This window comes from Diabrotica virgifera, chromosome 1 (assembly GCF_917563875.1).
Source record: "Diabrotica virgifera virgifera chromosome 1, PGI_DIABVI_V3a".
In the NCBI taxonomy this organism is placed as follows: Eukaryota; Metazoa; Arthropoda; class Insecta; order Coleoptera; family Chrysomelidae; genus Diabrotica; species Diabrotica virgifera.
This window is the reverse complement of record NC_065443.1, coordinates 242765540-242786209: the sequence shown is the minus strand read 5'-3', so window position 1 is coordinate 242786209 and position 20670 is coordinate 242765540. Positions and strand designations below refer to the sequence as shown.

General features: G+C 31.1%; 1 protein-coding gene across 3 annotated transcripts in view; it reads left to right on the top strand.

The window, feature by feature from the left end:
• LOC126883081 (calpain-9-like) overlaps nt 1–20670 on the top strand; it is a 425026-nt gene that overhangs the window by 107756 nt on the left and 296600 nt on the right. For all 3 annotated transcript variants that reach the window (XM_050648317.1, XM_050648311.1, XM_050648316.1), the window contains one exon: nt 10750–10825. In XM_050648317.1, coding sequence (XP_050504274.1) covers nt 10750–10825 — 76 coding nt within the window. The remainder of the gene's footprint in view (nt 1–10749; nt 10826–20670) is intronic.

Below are 20670 nucleotides of genomic sequence, written 5' to 3'. Positions count from 1 at the left end.
CTAGTCAAAGGTGGGGAAGTAGGGAGATAGTGTTGAATATCCCTAGCTTCGACTCGCTTTTTAGAAGGTTCACGCCAAAGCGCTTGAACGTAGTGAACAACGGTCAACAGCTTTTCTCATTTTCTTTTGTAAATTACTCCGCGATTCAAAAACATATATAGGTCTGCAACAATTTACGATTTGACAGACAAAAAAGAGATTGAAAATAAAAGTTGACAATACTTTTTTGTATATATTTTCTTTAGACATTCCTTGAGGTAACGCTGCCGAGATATTTTTTTTATACTTATTTTTTGTTTAACAATAACAAATATGTTAATTTTCACCCTTTTTTTTTCATTGTTTTAATTTCTGAGCGATATTAAAAAGTCAAAAGTCGATAAAACTAAAAATCTCGACTTAGTTACCTCTAGAAACTTATATACTAATAAAATCTTGAATTTTTGTTTACCATGATCCAATGATGAGTTCTGTTGTCCACCGCAAAATTCATTGTTTTTGAGGTGTCTTTAAAAATTTGCCACTGGCTTATTTTTCAAAATTTTTCCTTGCATTTTTTCTTGAGTAATCTATAAATTATACTGAATATGCTTATTTAATCTAAAAATAAAATAATTCTACCATACTTTAAAAAAATGTGCTTGAAATGTTGATTTCAACCCCACAACCCCCCCTTAAGGATAGCTATGACACAATTTTGATAGACAACCCATGCAAGTCGTATTAAATATAAATTTTGTCTATGTATGAAATTTAATAAAAAAAAATGTTTCATCCTGAAAGCAGATGTGTGCAGGTCATCAGGTCAACCTATATTCGGATCTTAGACTATTATGTTTAAATATTATGATCTGTAAGTTTCACTGGATCAAGGTGAATATTTTTGAAAAAAAAATTGATTTCAATTAATTTTTTTTTGAAATTTTGAAATAAAAATGTTTTTATTTAATAAGGTAAAGTAAAAGTAGGTAATCCTGATAAGTAGGTCTTTGAGCAAGTACGTTCATCCCAAACAATGCCCATCTTGCTCCAATCCAGTTGCTCCACGCCATGTAGATTTATCGACGTTCCTGTCTGGGGAATGGGATAGGTACTATACATAAGAATTTCATGGAATCAAGTATTGGGACTATTTCCCACTGGGTAGTAGGACGTAAGAAACAGCATACTGAAATATTATGTTGATTTCTTTTTGATAATTTTGTAACTATTGAAGTTAATACGATATAGCAAATTTTATAGGAACCCTCTCTGTGGCTCAGTGGTAAGAGATCCTACGTTTGAACCCAAGGTTTCGAATTTCAGCTGGGTGGGAAATTTTCCTTAAAAATTTAATTAACAAAAATAATTTCCACCATTGTGAGATTGGTACTCACCTGAGGGACCGCCGAAGTTAGGATACAATAGTCGTTTCTTTGTAAAAACAATGAAGTCGATTTTACTAAGTAACAAGACATTTACTCAACACATACATTACACTATTATCTGATTGCGGTTGACTAAATGATTAATATCTATGCCATTAAACAAAATTGTAGAAAAATACGTTCTAAATGGTATATCCGATATTTTCAAAAAGCTTGTAAGTTCTCTTTCTGAAAGACAATAGCTCTTTAATCTCTACGGAATTTAACCTTCCAAAACTCGTGCGCAGACTCTCGCTACGCACTTTTAAAAATTCGACCATAACTCTCTAATATGCAGTCAAACGACTAAAGTCCCCTAAATGTTGATTTGCATTAGTATAAAAGTATAAAGTTTGCCCTCGAAACGTTGGCTTGTTCGGTAGTCGGTCAGTAATCGTTTATGCGGAATGACAGTCCACGTGCGAGCATTTGTGTACCAAGCTTGTGGTCCAAGTAATGAAGCTTAAAATAGGAAAAAAAACTTGGAATTTTTACAGAATGGATCGATTTGCTTGAAAATTTTAGAATAAGTTGTGGATAGTCCAAGGATCAAAATATATATCATGCCGATAGGCGCTCTTTCCATGCTCTCAGGAGTGGAAATTTTTCATTATATTTTAGTCGCAAGAGTTGGTAAAAACATTTATTCTAAGCAATAAACGTTCTATACATTTTTTTGATAAAATTGATAGTTTTCGATTTATTCGCTATCGAAAGTGTTAGTTTTATATAGAAAAAATCAATTTTTTTAATAAGTTTTCTGCTAATAACTCCAAAAGTTTACGTTTTATCAAAACAACTTTACTTAACAAAAACGTACCTTTTGAAAAAATAAACAAAACCGTTTTTTTAATTTTTTTTTCTTAAGACCAATAGTAATCGAGCTATACTTTATTATATGTTGGCTCTTCTTCGTCAAATGCTAAATATTGTAGTTTCAAAGTCAAAATACTGGGAAAACTATGCATTTTTCGAGGACAACTTGTTCTAACTAATTTAAAGTACTTAAAAATATCTATCCTCAGAAATAAAAAAAGTATCTAGCTTAAAAATTAAGTGACTTGCAATGAAAAGAATTTCAGTCCCTATTTCTTTCAGCGAAAAAGTGATCGCAAGCAACCCCCTACCTAATCACCACTCTAATTAAAATTAGTCTTTGACCTTATTTGGCCTTTTTTGTTTATGTATTATTAATGGGTTCTAGAAGTTTGACGGGCTTAGAATGATCAGTTTTTAAAAAAAAAGAGAGTTAAAAGCGAATAACTAATTTTTGTAGGGTGGAAAAAATGGCATTCTCTTCAGAATAGCAAGATTAGCATCAGAGATGCGAAAAAAAAAATGTTTAAATATGAAATTTTAGCTTATTTATTTCTCAAGAACCTGATTTGCAAAAATTTTTTCTACAGCAGAAATTGATTGAGCTATTGACAATTAAATCTTGTAATAACATGCTAGAACCACCTTTACCAACCCTTTCAAAGTCACCTCTTTTTGCGACTGAGGATTTTAAGAATATTTAATATTAATAGGCTTATAGATCTTGTAAAAAACTACAAAATTATTTTTTACCAAACTTTCTAAGATAAAAATAAAAAAGTTTAGGTTAAAAAATCAATATATTTTTTGAAAAAAAAAACAGGATAAATCCAATTGGAAGCATAATAATGTAAGTTAGCGGTGTTTTTAGTCATTGAACATATTGATTCTTATTTATTTGTGTATTGCTAATAGATAATTAAAATAATTAGTTTAAAAAAAACTGGAGTTAAAAGCGAATAACGAATTTTTGTAGTTCGGTAAAAATGCCATTTTCTTCAGAATAGAAAGATTAGCATCAGAGATATGAAAAAATGTTTTAATATAAAATTTTAGGTTATTTAATTCCCAAGAACTTGGTTCGAAAAAATTTTTTCTACGGCAAAAATTTAGTGAATCTTAAATGAGTATATCGAAAAACATTGATTTTTTCTTTACAAAACTAACACTTTCGATAGCGAATAAATCAAAAACTATTAATTTTATCAAAACAATTTTTGGAACATTTTTTGCTTAGAATGAATGTTTTTATCAACTTTTGCAGTCAAAATATAATAAAAAATTTCCACCCCCGAGATGGGGTGGCAACCACCCCCATGGTAAAAGCGCCTTTCGTAATCATATAGATTTTGATCCTTGGACTATCCACTACTTATTCTCAAATTTTCAAGAAATCGATCCATTCTGTAAAAATTTCGAGGTGAAAAGCTTTGTGGTTCCTGGCCTATTGTGTTTTGAGGCGAATATTGCATACTCTTATATTAGGGTGATAAGGGATATTATAACGTTTTAGAAGGTATTTATAATATTTTTATTTAGAAATAATTTGTAAAAAAATACTATGCGTTCTTGAAAACAGTGATACAAATATAGAAACAAAGATAAGATGCAGAAGGAATATATGTAGGAAGAAGGAGATTGTCAAGGTTGCAGAATATAAGGGACTGGTTTAAATGCAGTTTTATAGAACTCTTCAGAGCAGTGGTAACTAGAGTAAGATAGTGATATCCAATCTCCGATTGGGGGACGGCACTTAAAGAAGAAGTTCTTGGAAAAAGGAACAATAATAGTTAGAAAAGCTTATGTTGGAATTCTTGGCTGAATATGATATTCAGGAACCAATTGAAGAAGAAGATATGGATGAAGTTGTAGTCGACATTTCTGATGATACGGAGCAGGAAATATCTGAACTTAATAAAAGATCTGCCTGGACAAATTTCACTAAAGAATTTAAAAACGGAGTTAGAAATTTGGATCTACTTTTTTTCTGATACCATGTTGAATAGAACTATTGCCGAGTGCACAAATAAAACCATTCAAGTAAACCGGGAACACTATCAATGTGAAAGAGATGCAAAAAACACATATAGAAATGAAGGCTTTTAGGCTATTGATTATGTACTATAGAAAGGAACTACGACGTTAACGGGGTTTTATTATTTCATATAGTCAATGAATCTCTATATATGAAAAAACCGCGGAGTGCTACCATTTAAAGAGGTGAGCTCCCTGGGCACAGGTTACATTAGGGTGAGTTCTCTGCACTTTTGGTACAAACACGTCTACATTAAAATTGTTCCTGGTTAAATTTTCTATCTAAATATAACCTTTTTAAAGTCAACATACTTTTTTTTTACAAAAATACATTCAAAAGAAAAAGCACAAAGAAACCCAAAAGAAAGAAATTTTGTTTTTTGCCCCATAACTTTTGTTCACGGCGATATAGGTATAGACATTGCTTCATATAAAAATACTAACATATTTTCTCTTTAAAATGATGTTTAGAGGTCATTAGGAGTTATAGTTTTCGAAATATGATTTTTCAAATTTCGCTACTCACAGCAATTTTGGGCAATCTTCCTTGTTATTTCGCAAATATTGTTCTGTAACTTTTTTCTACGCAACTGTCGGCATATGCAATGGTATATGTAAGAGGAACAGAAATCCATTACCTTTAAAATGTTCAACTGTATAATGTTGTACGACTTCTTTTATAGAGGTTATCTTTTCAAGATTTTATACTTTTAACGAGTTTTTATATTTTTTACCATTATTTTTTAAATTTCCCATTATAACTTTTTTTCTACATTTAGGTATATATTATATAATAAAAAAGAAAGCTTATTCTGTTTAATTTAAAATGGTGTATTATAAAAAATTCTAGGATTATTTTTGAATAAGATATGCTTTTTCAAAATGTAATAAGTACTTGCAACGAATTTTGATTTTAGGATTATTTTTTTAAATTTCTCATTATAACTTTTTTATGTGATTGTGTGTTATGATTGAATCTTATTTTTTATAGGTAATACTTTGGATCCACTTTACTCGGCCGGGCAAACTTCAAAATATGGATTAATTCCAATATTTACTGTCAAAGCTCCTGCACCACAAGCTTTGCTTGAAAAAATAGCATGTAAATGTACCAATGGATGTACAAAAAACTGCGGTTGTAGGAAGATAGGAATTAGCTGTTCAATATTCTGCAAAGGGTGCATGTGCATGGGTACTAATTGTGGGATCTCTAAGATAACTGAGGTGTCAGAGGAAGATATTGAAGCTAATGCTAACGAAGAGATGGATTTTGATTTTGAAATTTTTTTAAATGTCAACGTTTAAATAATTTTAACTAAAGTGATGATTTCTAAGACTAATGTTTATGTAATTTTTGTAAAAGAAATAATTTTAAATAATACAGGTAAAAAAATATCAAAGAATTACTCGGTTTCCATTATTTAAATATAGATTTTACACCATTCTAAAGAACAGAAAGTAAGCCCTCTTATTGAGCAATATATAGTATATTCATGTACAAGAAAAAAAAGTTATAATGAGAAATTTAAAAAATAATCCTAAAATCAAAAATCGTTGCAAGTAGTTATTACATTTTGAAAAATAATATCTGATTAAAAAATAATCGTAAAAAATGTAAAAAATAACATTTTTTTATATTAGGTATTATATATAATATATAATATATAACATAATATTATATTATATATACTATATAATATAATATTATATAATGTATAATATAATATATAATATAGTATATAATAATATTATTTTATTTTTATATTATATTATAAAAAATCGTTAAAAGTATAAAACCTTGAAAAACCATAATCTCTTTAAAAAAAAAGTCGTACAACGTTATACAGTAGACCATTCTAAAGATAATGGATTTCTATTTGTATTACTTGTACCATTGCATATACCTAAAGATACGTAGAAAACAGTTACAGAACAATATTTGCGAAATAACAAGGAAAATTGCCCAAAATTGCTGTGAACGGCGAACTTTGAAAAATCATATTTCGAAAACTGTAAATCATAATTACTTCTTCTAAACAACATTTTAAATAAGAAATATGTAGATTTTTTTCTGTACAGCAATGTCTATACCTATATGCTCGTGGACAAAAGTTATGGGACAAAAAGCAAAATTTCTTTCTTTTGGGTTTCTTTGTGCTTTTTCTTTTAAATATATTTTTGTAAAAAAAAAGTATCATTGACTTTAAAATGTGATATTTAGATAGGAAATTTAACCAGGAACAATTTTTATGTAGGTATGTTTGTACCAAAAGTGCATAGAACTCACCCTAATGTAACCTGTGCCCAGGGACTAATTCACCCATTTCTCAAAAACGCACCCCTTTAAATGTAGCACCCCGCGGTTTTTTTATACATAGATGTCCATTGACCATATGAAATAATAAAATCCCGTTAACGTTGTAGTTCCTTGTAGCTATCGTATTTTGAATATAATCAATATCCTATTTGATTGGTTTATTATATCAATTATTTATTATAGCAAGCAATTATGTATTAAAACTGGAAGCGAGCATCGAAAGGTTAAACTTGGTGTTTTTAGTGGTTAATAAGAGACATAAATTAAAGAGAGTGGAAATATAGCCTAAAGTCATTATAGTCCAGGGCGCATCTGTTTTGAGAAGGACGTTGAGAGGAAATATTAATATTTGAGTTATCCTCCCACTAAAAATGGTCCGGAACATTGTTTAAATAATCAAAATGTCAAAAGTTCTACTAAGATAAAAGTTGCGTAATTAAATTTACTACAATATACAATTGGCTAAAAATTTAAAAAATAGTCACCCTTGTTGCAAAATAGCAATAATTGCGAAAAAACCATACAAAAACAAGTATTCGCATTTTACGTTTTTCAACCATTCATGCTACACTTAGGACCTTGATATTTTACCCAGAAAAACTTTATGATATATTAAAACAATACTGTAAATTTCATTAAGATCGGTTTAACAAATTTTGCAAAATAAATTTTGCAATCCAGCTTTCGCAAAAAAATTCATTTTTTTTAATGTTGCAGGACTGAAAATAAAGCAGATAGCAAGTTGAATTTTTTTTTGCTTATAGAAGTGTACTGTACCTTTCATTTTCAATTTGCAAAATTAAAATCGATTAATTACCACGACGTCAGGAAATTTTTTAAGTAAACCTTAATTTTTGGTGCTACGCGTAGGGCAACGGTGTTCGATTCACACAAGTTGATTTTCACCAAAATTTCTTCCAATCTTTATCTAATATATTATTTTCGTACTCTATATTTTGTTGTATTTTAATATTTTAATTCCACAAAAATCAAACTAATTTTATTATTGTTTGTAAAATATTGTTTAAACGATTGCATATGTTTAAAAACAATAACCTTTTATTCTCTAAGTTAAAATATATGAACAAAGAAAGTTTTTGCTAAAAAAAGTGTTATTTCAAAGGATAGAGTATGTGTTTTTATTTTGCAATAAACAAATTTATTTATTTATATCGAAATGTAATAAAAATTAAAATGTATCAATCATTATCAAAGGTCACTGGAATGCCCAATCAGAGCAAACTATCCTCTGTCCTGCGCGTAGCACCAATAACTAATGTTTATTTTAAAAAATTCCTGACGCCGCCGTGGTAGTTAATCTATTTTAATTTTGCAAATTGCAAATTAAAGAAACAGTACACTTCTATACGCAAAAAAAAATTTCAACTTGCTGTCTGCTTTATTTTCAGTCCTGTAATATTTTGAAAAAAAGGAATTTTTTTGCGAAAGCTGGATTGCAAAATTTATTTTGCAAAATCTATTAAACCGATCTTAATTAAATTTACAGTATTGTTTTACTGTATCATAAAGTTTTCTGGGTGAAATATGAAGGTCCTAAGTGTAGCATAAATGATTGAAAAACGTAAAATGCGAATACTTGTTTTTGTAAGGTTTTTTTTCGCAATTATTGCTATTTTGCAACAAGGGTGACTATTTTTTAAATTTTTAACCAATTCTATATTGTAGGAAATTTAATTACGCAACTTTTATGTCAGTACAACATTTCTCGGAAATGAATACTTTTAAGGTTATAATCAAAAACCAAGAAAAAAATCGAATTTTTTCTTCATTTTTTGACATTTTGATTATTTAAACAATGTTCCGGACCTTTTTGAGAGGGAGGATAAATCAAATATTATTATTTGAGTTATTTTCAAGCAATTTCTGTAACAAAATTTGAGTCACCTCTCAACGTCCAAATGTACTAATATTTTTACAGATGCGCCCTGGTCTATTAATTTTGTTTAGATACTAATACACATAGTCCTGTCGCCAGGGGGGTACAACGGCCTCCTTAATTCAGATGGACTTACCCAAGTTTTTTTATGTATTTTGACCCGTAGGACACGAATTTTTTGGATAACAGTTGATCCGGGTGTCGATAAGATTGTTATAAACAAAGAACTTTAGGAATTACATAACAGCGATTTTTCGCAAAACAAAACATTTTTCTGTTTTTTTGTTTCATCCTTACAAGTTTTTTCGTAGGATGCATAGTTTTCGAGATAAACGCGGTTGAACTTTCAAAAAATCGAAAAAGTGCAATTTTTGAACCCGAAAAACTTTTGATTAAAAAATAAAATAGCAGTTCTGCTTACTGCATTTGAGAGTTCAAGTCAAATTCTATCGGTTTTGATTATTTGCATTGCTAAAAATTTAGTTTTTATTTGTTAAACAAAGCCATAAACACAGTATTTCCCGTGCCCAATGCATGCGTTTTAATGTACGTAATCTACGTAAAAATTGTCTGTATGCGCGCCTACTCGTTCGATTTCAAATGAGAAATGCATTAAAATAGCTATTTGTATAACAAGGGAGGAAAAGTCACTTTACTCCCATGTTATACATATGGTTTTTCCACCTTCCTCAAATAACAAGTAATTTTTTCATTTTTACTTAATTTATTTATTATGTAACTAAGCAACAAAATGTATTAGAACTAAAACTAACAAGTAGGTACAATATAACTGTCAAATATAAGTCAAATTATTAATGTAATCAAAATAACAATTTACTGTTCTTTGCCATTCTGCAAAATACAGGGTGTTTTATAAATAAACGTTAAAATGTATAAGTAGATACTTAGAGTCGGAAAACTGAAAGAATACCCATGAACGATCACATCAATGACTTATTTTGTATTTGCTGTCTTTTTCTATAACAAACGTTTGTTATTTATAGAAAAAGACAGCAAATACAAAATAAGTGATTGATGTGATCGTTTATGGGTATTCTTTCATTTTTTCGACTGTACGTAATAGAAAATAGATATTGTATAGGGCGTCAATAAGTTATATTTTTTCATGAATGAAATACCATAACGTCACTTTTACTTTTCCTCCCTAGCGAGGAAAAGTACAATTTTGCTCCCGACAATCAGGTCCGTAAAAGTATACTTTCGGTAGAGGTAGGTGGAAAACATCATTCAATCACTATGTGTTTATAGTTTTGTTTAACACTAAAAAATAGTTATTTATGAAACAGTTCGTGAAGTGTGCTTTTTGCGAACGCACGCGATGTTTAGAGCACGAGTGACAACGGAGCGAGTGCTATACATCGCGTAAGTTCGCAAAGAGTACTTCACGCACAGTTTAATACAATATTTTATCTATGATGAACAAATAAAAAAACTGTAACTCTTCGTCACTGCAATTTATTTCTAATCTAAAATTTTTAGAACTTTGACATTTAAAAATTCTAACTTCTTTCAAACCACAAAACTGTCAAAACTTTTGTCGTAATTTATTGCTCATTATGTCATCACCATGACAACGCGAAAGTTAAGGATATTTGATTAATATGAAAGTGTGTCAAAAACAGTGCGAAAAAGTAAGTCCCATTTAAAATACATTGTTACGTCACGCACACTTTAAACACTTCACGCACTGCTATCTATAATGACAGTTTTCGCAAACTAAAAACTTATACATAATATCACATAGAGTAGATAAAATTAATTTTTAGCAATGAAAGTAATCAAAACCGATAGAATTTGACATGAATGCGGTAAGCACAATTGCTATTTTATTTTTCAATCAAAAGTCATTCGGGTTCAAAAATTGCAATTTTTAGATTTTTTGAAAGTTCAACCGCGTTTATGTCGAAAACTATGCATCCTACGAAAAAACTTGTAAAAACATTATTTTCTTAGAATGACCCAAAAAATACAAAAAACTGTTTTGATTTGCAAAAAATCGCTGTTATATGATTCCTCAAGTTCTTTGTTTGTAACGATTTTATCGACATCCGGATCGACTGTTACCCAAAAAATTCGTGTTCTACGGATCAAAATACATAAAAAAACACTTGGGTAAGTCCATCTGAATTAAAGAGTCCGTGTACCCCCACTGGCGACAGGACTAACAATGTAAAGCTGAAATTGTTTCATTTATTGTAATAATAATTACTTGTTCACATATTTTTCTGTAGATATACAAACTTTCAATTTTTTTATAGGAACTAATGGACATGCAAAGGCGTATATGAATGGACTTGCTACAAAATTAGAAGAAAAACAATCCACGCTTTCCAGGTAAGTTTCTTAAACATTTGTACATTTTTAGGAAACTTTCCACTTTATGTCTTTGTTTCTTCTGTAACTTTTTTAACTACGCTTATGTCTGTTATTCATATTTCTGCAGTTTTGTTTTTAATCACAAATTTTCATTTTATTGGCTCTGTAGCAATAGTCAGACGCTTTCGTATTAATGCTAAACTGTAGGTCCTGTAAGTATCTGTGTACACTTAATGATAAACTACAATATAAATGTAGAGTAGCCTTGGGATATAGTACTGCAAAAGAACAACTTTTCATGCCTTTCATTAGAGATTAAGAATGAGCTTCACCGAGGGCTAAGACACCCTCTCTTATCATACTTAAGGCTAATTTATGTTAGGACGGGACATAAACGACACGGCCCGTGGAACAACCGGGCTCAGTACGGGGTCTTGATTACGCTACGACGCGACGCGACGGCTCGCTACCGGCTTCTGCTCGATTTTTTTAATTCGTTTTACTTGTGAGTATCTGGAATGGGCTTAAAATTAATTTTCAAACATGGAATTTGCTAGCGATAACTGTAGCTTTGATTGAAGATTAAACAATGAGAAGTCAATAGACAGTCCACCCAGCATGGATATCATAAATAGCTGGATATTGCTCACACACTCAATTAAATGTTCGTTATTGGTTGTAGAAGTTTCTTCTTCTTATTATTTAGCAACCTCTTCTGGTTTAGTCCTAGACATAGACCTCCTCTTGTGTTTTCCATATTAGCCTGTCTTATGCTACCTGATGCTAGTTTCTTCCTGGTTGTCTTTAATTTCGTCGATCCATTTTTTGAGATCTTGCTATGCCTCTTTGTGCACTTCTCTTCTTTTCACTTGCCACACATCCTGCTCATTTCCATTTAGATTTTGCGAGAGCTTCGATAAGATCATTTACTTTGGTTCTTCTTCTTAAATATTTGTTTCTCATATGATGTGTTAAGCTCTGAGTTGTTCTAAGTCTAGAGAGAGTGGTTAGTAAATGTCATGGTCTACATTTCATAAGTCATGGCAGGAATGATACATATATCAAAATTCTTTCGCTTTAAATTAACTGAGAGTTTTGTACTTTTATACTTTTTTAGAATTTTGAATATTTTAGAATGTAACTATAATATAAGTATTAGTTTATATGGCATTTGGCCACAATTGAGGAGCTCAGAGCAACAGTGGCCTAACTCCAAAAACGAAGTTTCGAGATAAATGCAATCTTTGCATTCGTATTTTCGTTATGCTTATAGGACGGCGGCGTTACAAATTATGTAGCGCCATTTAGCCAAATATAGAGCTGTAGTCCAAGTAATGAAGCTTAAAATAGGACAAAACCTCGCAATTTTTACAGAATGGATCGATTTGCTTGAAAATTTGAGAATAAGTAGTGGATAGTCCAAGGATCAAAATCTATATCATGCCAAAAGGCGCTTTTACCGTGGGGGTGATTGCCACCCCTTCTCGGGGGTGGAAATTTTTATTATATTTTGACCGCAAGAGTTGATAAAAACATTCATTATAAGCAAAAAACGTTCTATACATTTTTTTGATAAAATTAATAGTTTTCGATTTATTCGCTATCGAAAGTGTTAGTTTTATATCGAAAAAATCAATTTTTTTAATTAGTTTTCTGCTAATAACTCAAAAAGTTTTCGTTTTATCAAAACAATTTTGCTTAACAAAAATGTACCTTTTGAAAAAATAAACAAAACCGTTGTTTTTTATTTTCTTTAAGACTAATAATAATCGAACTATACTTTATTATATGTTGGCTCTTCTTCGTCAAATGCTAAATATTGTAGTTTCAAAGTCAAAGGACGGGAAAACTATGCATTTTTCGAGGATAACTTGTTGAAACTAATTTAAAGTATTTAAAAATATGTATCTCCAGAAATAAAGAAAAATCTCTAGCTAAAAAAATTAAGTGACTTATCATGAAAAGAATGTCAGTCCCTATTTTTTTCAGCAAAAAAGTGATAGTAAACAACCCCCTAATCACCACCTTAATTAAAATTTGTCATTGACCTGATTCAATTTTCTTGATTTATGTATTGTTAATAGGTTCTAGAAGTTTGATTGGCTTAGAATGATTAGTTTTTAAAAAAATGGAGTTAAAAGCGAATAAGGAGTTTTTGTAGTTTGGCAAAAAATGCCATTTTCTTCAGAATAGAAAGATTAGCATCAGAGATACGAAAAAATATTTAAATATGAAATTGTAGCTTGTTTAATTCCCAAGAGCTTGATTTGCAAAAAATTTTTTTACGGCAAAAATTGAGTGAGCTATTGACAATTAAATCTTGTAATATCATGCAAAAACCAACTTTACCAACCCTTTCAATGCCACCTTCTTTTGTGAGTGAGAATTTTAAAAGGACTTAATATTAATAGATCTTATAGATCTTAGAGATCTTGTAAAAACCTACAAAATTCTTTTTTAACGAACTTTCTGAGATAAAAAATAAAAAAGTTCGGTTAAAAAATCAATATATTTTTTGAAAAAAAAAAAGGAGAAATCCAATTGAAAGCATAGTAATCTAAGTTAGCGGTGTTTTAGTCATTGGACTTATTTATTCTTCTTTATTTATGTATTATTAATAGATTCTAGAAGTTTGACTGGCTTAGAAAGATTAGTTTTTTAAGAACTGAAGTTTGAAGCGAATAGCGAATGTTTGCAATTTGGTAAAAAATGCAATTTTCTTCAGAATAGAAAGATTAGCATCAGAGATACGAAAAAATGTTTAAATATGAAATTGTAGGTAATTTAATTCCCAAGAAATTGGTTTGATAAAATTTGTTCTACGGCAAAAATTGAGTGAATCGTAAATGAGTACCTACACCATCGAAAAACATTGATTTTTAGATACAGGGTGTCCAGAAACTCTACCGACAAAGGAAGACAGGAGATTCCTCAGATAATTTTAGGACAATGTAACCCAATTCACCTAGTCCGAAAATGCTTCCTAAGGAAGCTATAGCTCTTTGAAGATGGCGTCATGTAATTAGTTTTTCTTAAATACCTCCAGAACGCTTCCATTTAGAAAAGCGAAAATTTGTATACATATTTACTTTCCAGAAATGAGTCGATTCCATCCATTACGAATTTCAAGTACCGGTCATAGGCGTCCTCTTTGGGTAGGGCAACGGTTATTTTATCGCCTAATTTTTTTGTCTTTAATTTTTAAGCATTTTTGACTCTGAATTATTAAATTGTGAGGTATTCTAGTACTAAAAGGTACTCTTACTTTAAGTCGGTAGGATACACCGTTTTCTAGAAAAATCGATTTAAAAATTTTTCGTTCTTTGAATTTCAAAAAAGAAGATTAAAAAAAAATTATTTAGAAAGATGAAAACTGGTACATTTATTTATATTCCAGAGATTAATCGATTTCATTAATGGCGAATTTCTAGTTCCGGTCATAGGCGTCCGTTTTGAGTAGGTCAACAGTCATTTTATAGCATAACTTTATTATCTTTAATTTTTAAGTATTTTTGACACTAGATTATTCGATTATGAGATATTCGAGTACTAAAAGTTACTCTTGCTTTAAGTTGGTAAAATACATCTTTTTTTTTAATTTTTTTTCAACTTTTTTTTTTCAAATTCCCAAAACCAAAAACTTTCAAATCGATTTTTCTAGAAAACGGTGTGTCCTACCGACTTAAAGTAAGAGTACCTTTTAGTACTAGAATACCTCACAATTTAATAATCCAGTATCAAAAATGCTTAAAATTTAAAGACAAAAAAGTTATGCGATAAAATAACCGTTGCCCTACCCAAAAGGGGCGCCTATGACCGGTACTAGAAATTCGCAATGGATGGAATCGACTCATTTCTGGAAAGTAAATAAGTATACAAATTTTCGTTTTTCTAAATGGAAGCGTTCTGGAGGTATTTAAGAAAAACTAATTACATGGCGCCATCTTCAAAGAGCTCTAGCTCCCTTAGGAAGCATTTTCGGACTAGGTGAATTGGGTTAAATTGTCTTAAAATTATCTGAGGAATCTCCTGCCTTCGTTTGTCGGTAGAGTTTCTGGACACCCTGTATAAAACTAACACTTTCGATAGCGAATAAATCAAAAAGTATTAATTTTATCAAAAAAATTTATAGAATATTTTTCGCTTAGAATGAAAGTTTTTTTTAACTTTGCTGTCAAAATATAATAAAAAATTTCCACCCCCGAGATGGGGTGGCAACCACCCCCATGGTAAAAGCGCCCGTCGGCATCATATAGATTTTGATCCATGGTCTATCCACTACTTATTCTCAAATTTTCAAGCAAATTGATCCATTCTGTAAAAATTGCGGGGTGAAAAACTTTGGTTCCTGGACTAGTAAGTTGTGTAGACCCTTGTTAATCCGAAGATTTAATGTTGCTGCTTTTATTGATATATTAAGTAATCTAAAAATGTTCAATTTGTGCTTAGGCCACTGTTGCTCTGAGCGCCTCAATTATTCATTCATTCAGACAGAAGTTGGATCGTGTGCGCACCGTTTGTGTGTCACTTGAAAACACGTACTAACGCGTACTAATCTAACGAAACCGCCACGAACGCTTACCGCACACACGGCGAGAAGTGTTCGGAGCGCATATCTATATGACACGTACCTTTACCAGTGGCGGCTCGTGGCCTTGGAGACAGGGTCGGCAAGGTTTTTTTTGTCTCCTCATATAGGTATACCATCAAACTAAAAGGCTTAAATCATCATAGGAGGTTTTTGTTGTTTTATGTTTTTTTTATTTGATGTACTTGACATTCTCTCTTGTTTCATGGTGTTTCGACAATACGTGTTGATTCTTTTGAGACAAGATTAATCCCGTTTATTTGAGGCAGAAATTGGTGGTAATAAGAAAATTAATGAACAGTTTGATGTAATGAATTGCAGTACTTACTGCATAGAATTATACATACATATTTTGTAACTTATCCCACTCTCTGAAAATATTTGGATCGGTATAATTTTTAAGTAACTAACTTGTTATAATAAATATCTTGGAAATTCTTTGGCGAAGGTAACTTTTAAATTTTGAATCGTCAAAGAGGTCAAAAATTTGCAAACCTTCAAAATTCGGAAATATCAAGCGAATCCAAAACGTCACTGCGTATATATTGGAAACTACTATCATTACGAAAATTTCTGAGATTTTGCACCAGCTTTCGTATTCTATTTTTGGAATTAATAATGTCAGTTGACTGATTTTGAACAACAATGAATATCTTGGGCAAACTTTGTCTTAAAAATATTTAAAAGAATATTAAAAGAGTAATTATTTAATAAAGTTCTCAAGGATTGCTTCACGGATCGAGGTATCGCCACTTTCAAAATCGTTGCCTTCGATAATAAAGTCAAAAATTGCCAAAAGCTGTTCACGAAAATCTGCTACAGATACTAAAACTACAGATATGAGATAATCTGCTTAGATAAAACTAACCGAGATTTAAAATTTCATCGCGTCTGACAAACTGTTCGCTTTTTTTTTCGAAACAAATTTGTTCTAAAGCAGTAATCCGTTTAGGTGAGCTAAACTGGCAAGAAAAGACGATGGTATCATGCAAAACTAAATTCATTTTATGCGCATAATAGTGAGTAAATAAAGCTTGTGATGCAATAGTTTTAACTTTTGCCTGAAGACCATTCAATTCACCACACATCACAGCAACGCCGTCATAAGATTGCCCCAGTTACCCGTGTTGAGCTGCCCCCCCCCCACTTGCAAAAATTAAAAAACAAATAGCCCTGATTTATGAGCTATTTATGAGCTCTCATATTCCGCAAACTAAAAATTTTGAGCTCGTTCCACTGAGCAGGAATTTATTACCCTACTGAGTCAGCTGAGTCAGCCCCCCCCCCCACTACTTAAAAATAGGAATATTGAATCGGTTTTTGCGGCAGAATTACGAGCTATTTATGAGCTCTTGAAATTATATAGTTTCGATTTTTGAGCTCATCCCCTTCACCCCCAAACAACCCTTTAATTGATTTAACTTAAGAGAAAGATGCTGAGAAAACTTAAAATATATCGTAATGCGAATATAATTCCTATAGCTTATATACTCTAAGAATAAACTATTAAATCAAGAGCATTTCGATTATTGAGCTACAACCCCTTCGCCAGAAAACCACCCTATCTTCCCGGCTTAAGAGAAAGTTGTACTTAAAATGCGTTAAACTAATTATTTGGCGACTACATATCATTTAATAATTTATAAGCTTCCACATTACGCGCATTTAGATCAGTAAATTGCAATTTATTTTGTATAGTGCAGTCACTGAAGGTAAAAATCAACGATTACCTTCAATTTCGGTGAACCTTCATCGATTTTCACGAAAATTGGTCAGTGGTTAGAGGATACGTCAAGAAACAAAGGTGACGTGGTACCACCTTGCGCCTTTACCCTGAGGGTGGATACCGCCCCTTCTCGGTGGTGAAAATTATTTTATAAAAAATAACTGCACAAATCAATAAAAGAACAAATTAAAAGCAAAATTTATTATATAAAGTTAATAAAATAAGTCAATACTTTTTAAGTTATTAAAGATCAAAGATTTTAATTATTTGTGAAAAAAATGCATGTTTTGAAGAGGTTTTTTGTAAATCACTGAAAAACTGTAAGTTTTTACAAAAAAGTTAATAGTTGTTTAATTCGTATAGCTTATATTCTAAGAATAAACTCTAAAATCACGCGCCTTTCGATTATTGAACTACAACCCCTTCGCAAGAAAACCATCCCATATTCCCGGCTTAAGAGAGGGTTGTACTTAAACTAATTTAAATTAATTATTTGTCGACTATATATTGTTTAATAATTTATGAGCTCGCAAAATATACGCATCTCAATTACTGAATTGCCATTTTCTTTCTATAGTGCAGTCACTGAAGGTAAAAATCAACTATGACCTTCGATTTCGGTAAATCTCCATTTATTTTCACGAAAATTGGTGAGCGGATTTTGATACTATCAACTTTTTCTGGATCTTATTTTTCATAGGTATTTCTAAGTACTTTAACAAGTATTTAGTACCTAAGTGTTATAAAATGCATCTCTTTCCCGTTATTTAAGCTTAAACCCTTAGATTTAAACAGTCGCGGAAAAAAATATATATTTAATTACCAATAACTTACTTTAAATTAACATTAAAGGGTTTTTCAAGTAAGAAATTTATTATATTTTTTATTAGCTTCAATTTTAGTGATGAAAACTTTTTTGTAAAAACTTACAGTTTTTGAGTCATTTATGAAAAATCGCTCTAAAGCATGCATTTTCTTTCCAAAAATTAAAATATTTGATCTTTAATAACTCAAAAAGTTGATTATTGATTTATTTTAATCACATTATATAACAAATTTTGCTTACAATTTGTCCCTCTCTCGATTTGTGGGGTTATTTTTAATAAAGTAATTTTCATTCCCGAGAAGGGGTGACATTTACCCCAGGCTAAAACCCCAAGTTGTTATTGTCCATCCGTGAAAATAAATGGAGATTTACCGAAATCGAAGGTAATAGTTGATTTTTACCTTCAGTGACTGCACTATAGAAAGAAAATGGCAATTCAATAATTGAGATGCGTATATTCTGCAAGCTCATAAATTATTAAACGATATGTAGTCGCCAAATAATTAATTTAAATTATTTTAAGAACAACTCTCTCTTAAGCCGGGAATATGGGGTCGTTTTCTTGCGAAGGGGTTGTAGCTCTATAATCGAAAGACGCGTGATTTAAGAGTTTATTCTTAGAATATAAGCTATACGAATTAAACTACTATTAACTGTTTTGTAAAAACTTAAAGTTTTTTAGTGATTTACAAAAAACCTTTTCAAAACATGCATTTTTTTCATAAATAATTAAAATTTTTGATCTTTAATAACTTAAAAAGTATTGACTTATTTTATTAACTTTATATAATAAATTTTGCTTTTAGTTTGTTCTTTTATTGATTTGTGCATTTATTTTTTATAAAATAATTTTCACCCCCGAGAAGGGGCGGTATCCACCCTCAGGGTAAAGGCGCAAGGTGGTACCATGTCACCTTTGTTTCTTGACGTATCCTCTAACTACTGACCAATTTTCGTGAAAATCGATGAAGGTTCACCGAAATTAAAGGTAATCGTTGATTTTTACCTTCAGTGACTGCACTATACAAAATAAATTGCAATTTACTGATCTAAATGCGCGTAATTTGGAAGCTTATAAATTAATAAATGATATGTAGTCGCCAAATAATTAGTTTAATGCATTTTAAGTACAACTTTCTCTTAAGCCGGGAAGATAGGGTGGTTTTCTTGCGAAGGGGTTGTAGCTCAATAATCGAAATGCTCTTGATTTAATAGTTTATTCTTAGAGTATATAAGCTATATGAATTATATCCGCAATACGATATATTTTAAGTTTTCTCAGCATCTTTCTCTTAAGTTAAATCAATTAAAGGGTTGTTTGGGGGTGAAGGGGATGAGCTCAAAAATCGAAACTATATAATTTCAAGAGCTCATAAATAGCTCGTAATTCTGCCGCAAAAACCGATTCAATATTCCTATTTTTAAGTAGTGGGGGGGGCTGACTCAGCCCCCCCCCCCACTAGGGTATTAAATTCCTGCTCAGTGGAACGAGCTCAAAATTTTTAGTTTGCGGAATATGAGAGCTCATAAATAGCTCATAAATCAGGGCTATTTGTTTTTTAATTTTTGCAAGTGGGGGGGGGGCAGCTCAACACGGGTGCCCCAGTTTGCCCTACCAATTTATTTTTGATATCAAAAAATTTTAATCTGTTCTTTAAAACACCAAAAATCTATTCTGCCTTATTGCTTTTACTCACGTCTCTAAAACCTAAAAACCTATCATAAATATTACCACGTAACGCGTACCGAACAACAATAATTGATAATTGTGGATGACATGATAATCAGAAGTTTCGTCTACTTCCAACGAAAAGCAAATGGTTTTCTAAATCTCAGATTCAATAACGTTACCTATTCAAAATGTAACTATTTTATTATGTATATTAGTTCATTCTGTATTACGAATACACTTCGAATCAGAAAGTAAATATTTCTAAAACAATTTTATTAATTCTCTATAATTACTTTGATTTTTAACAAATGCTTCGATCCATCATGTCCACTAAATGATAATTCCTGACAACTTAAAAAAATTACAATATCAATTAAACGACGTAAAACGGCGTGATTATTTTTGACAATTTCTGCCGATGATTCTAAATGAAACACCGACCGGCAGACTTAAAATGTGCCGTACCTGCCGCTTATGCCTACGGAGAGAATGTATGTTCGCTTGCTCATCGACTTGTTATTTCGTTGAGTTTTACGTGTAAATCGTATGGATGAGTTGGGTACGGCTAGCCGAAAAGTCAGATCATTTTTTGAGAAGTCTGTTATGCGCAGGGATCGCTTAACGCTCGGATTAATCAAATCCTTTTAAAAACCATGAATAAAATTTAGTCTGTATTATCTGACAGATTTTTTTACTTCACAGATACAAATATTAAAAAAATCTATATCTATAAATGTGTGGGTCGGCACTGCCGAACCTGACCGGCCGCCACTGACCTTTACGATCACTAGGGATTATACCTAAGGCAATGGCGTTTAAAATCATATTCTTGAGGGAGGTGGATTACTCCTCTGTCATTTATAGCTTGCTCATTGCTTGCTTGCTGATCACATATCTGATTGTGGGCGTCAATGTACCTATATGTCCCATTCATTCTAAGGGAAGAGATTTTATGTATCTGACTATACTTTCTCTCTTGAACCCTTCTTCAATACCGTCAATTGTTTTCATTCTTATTTCTCACTCTCATTATATTGTGGCCCAGTATTGT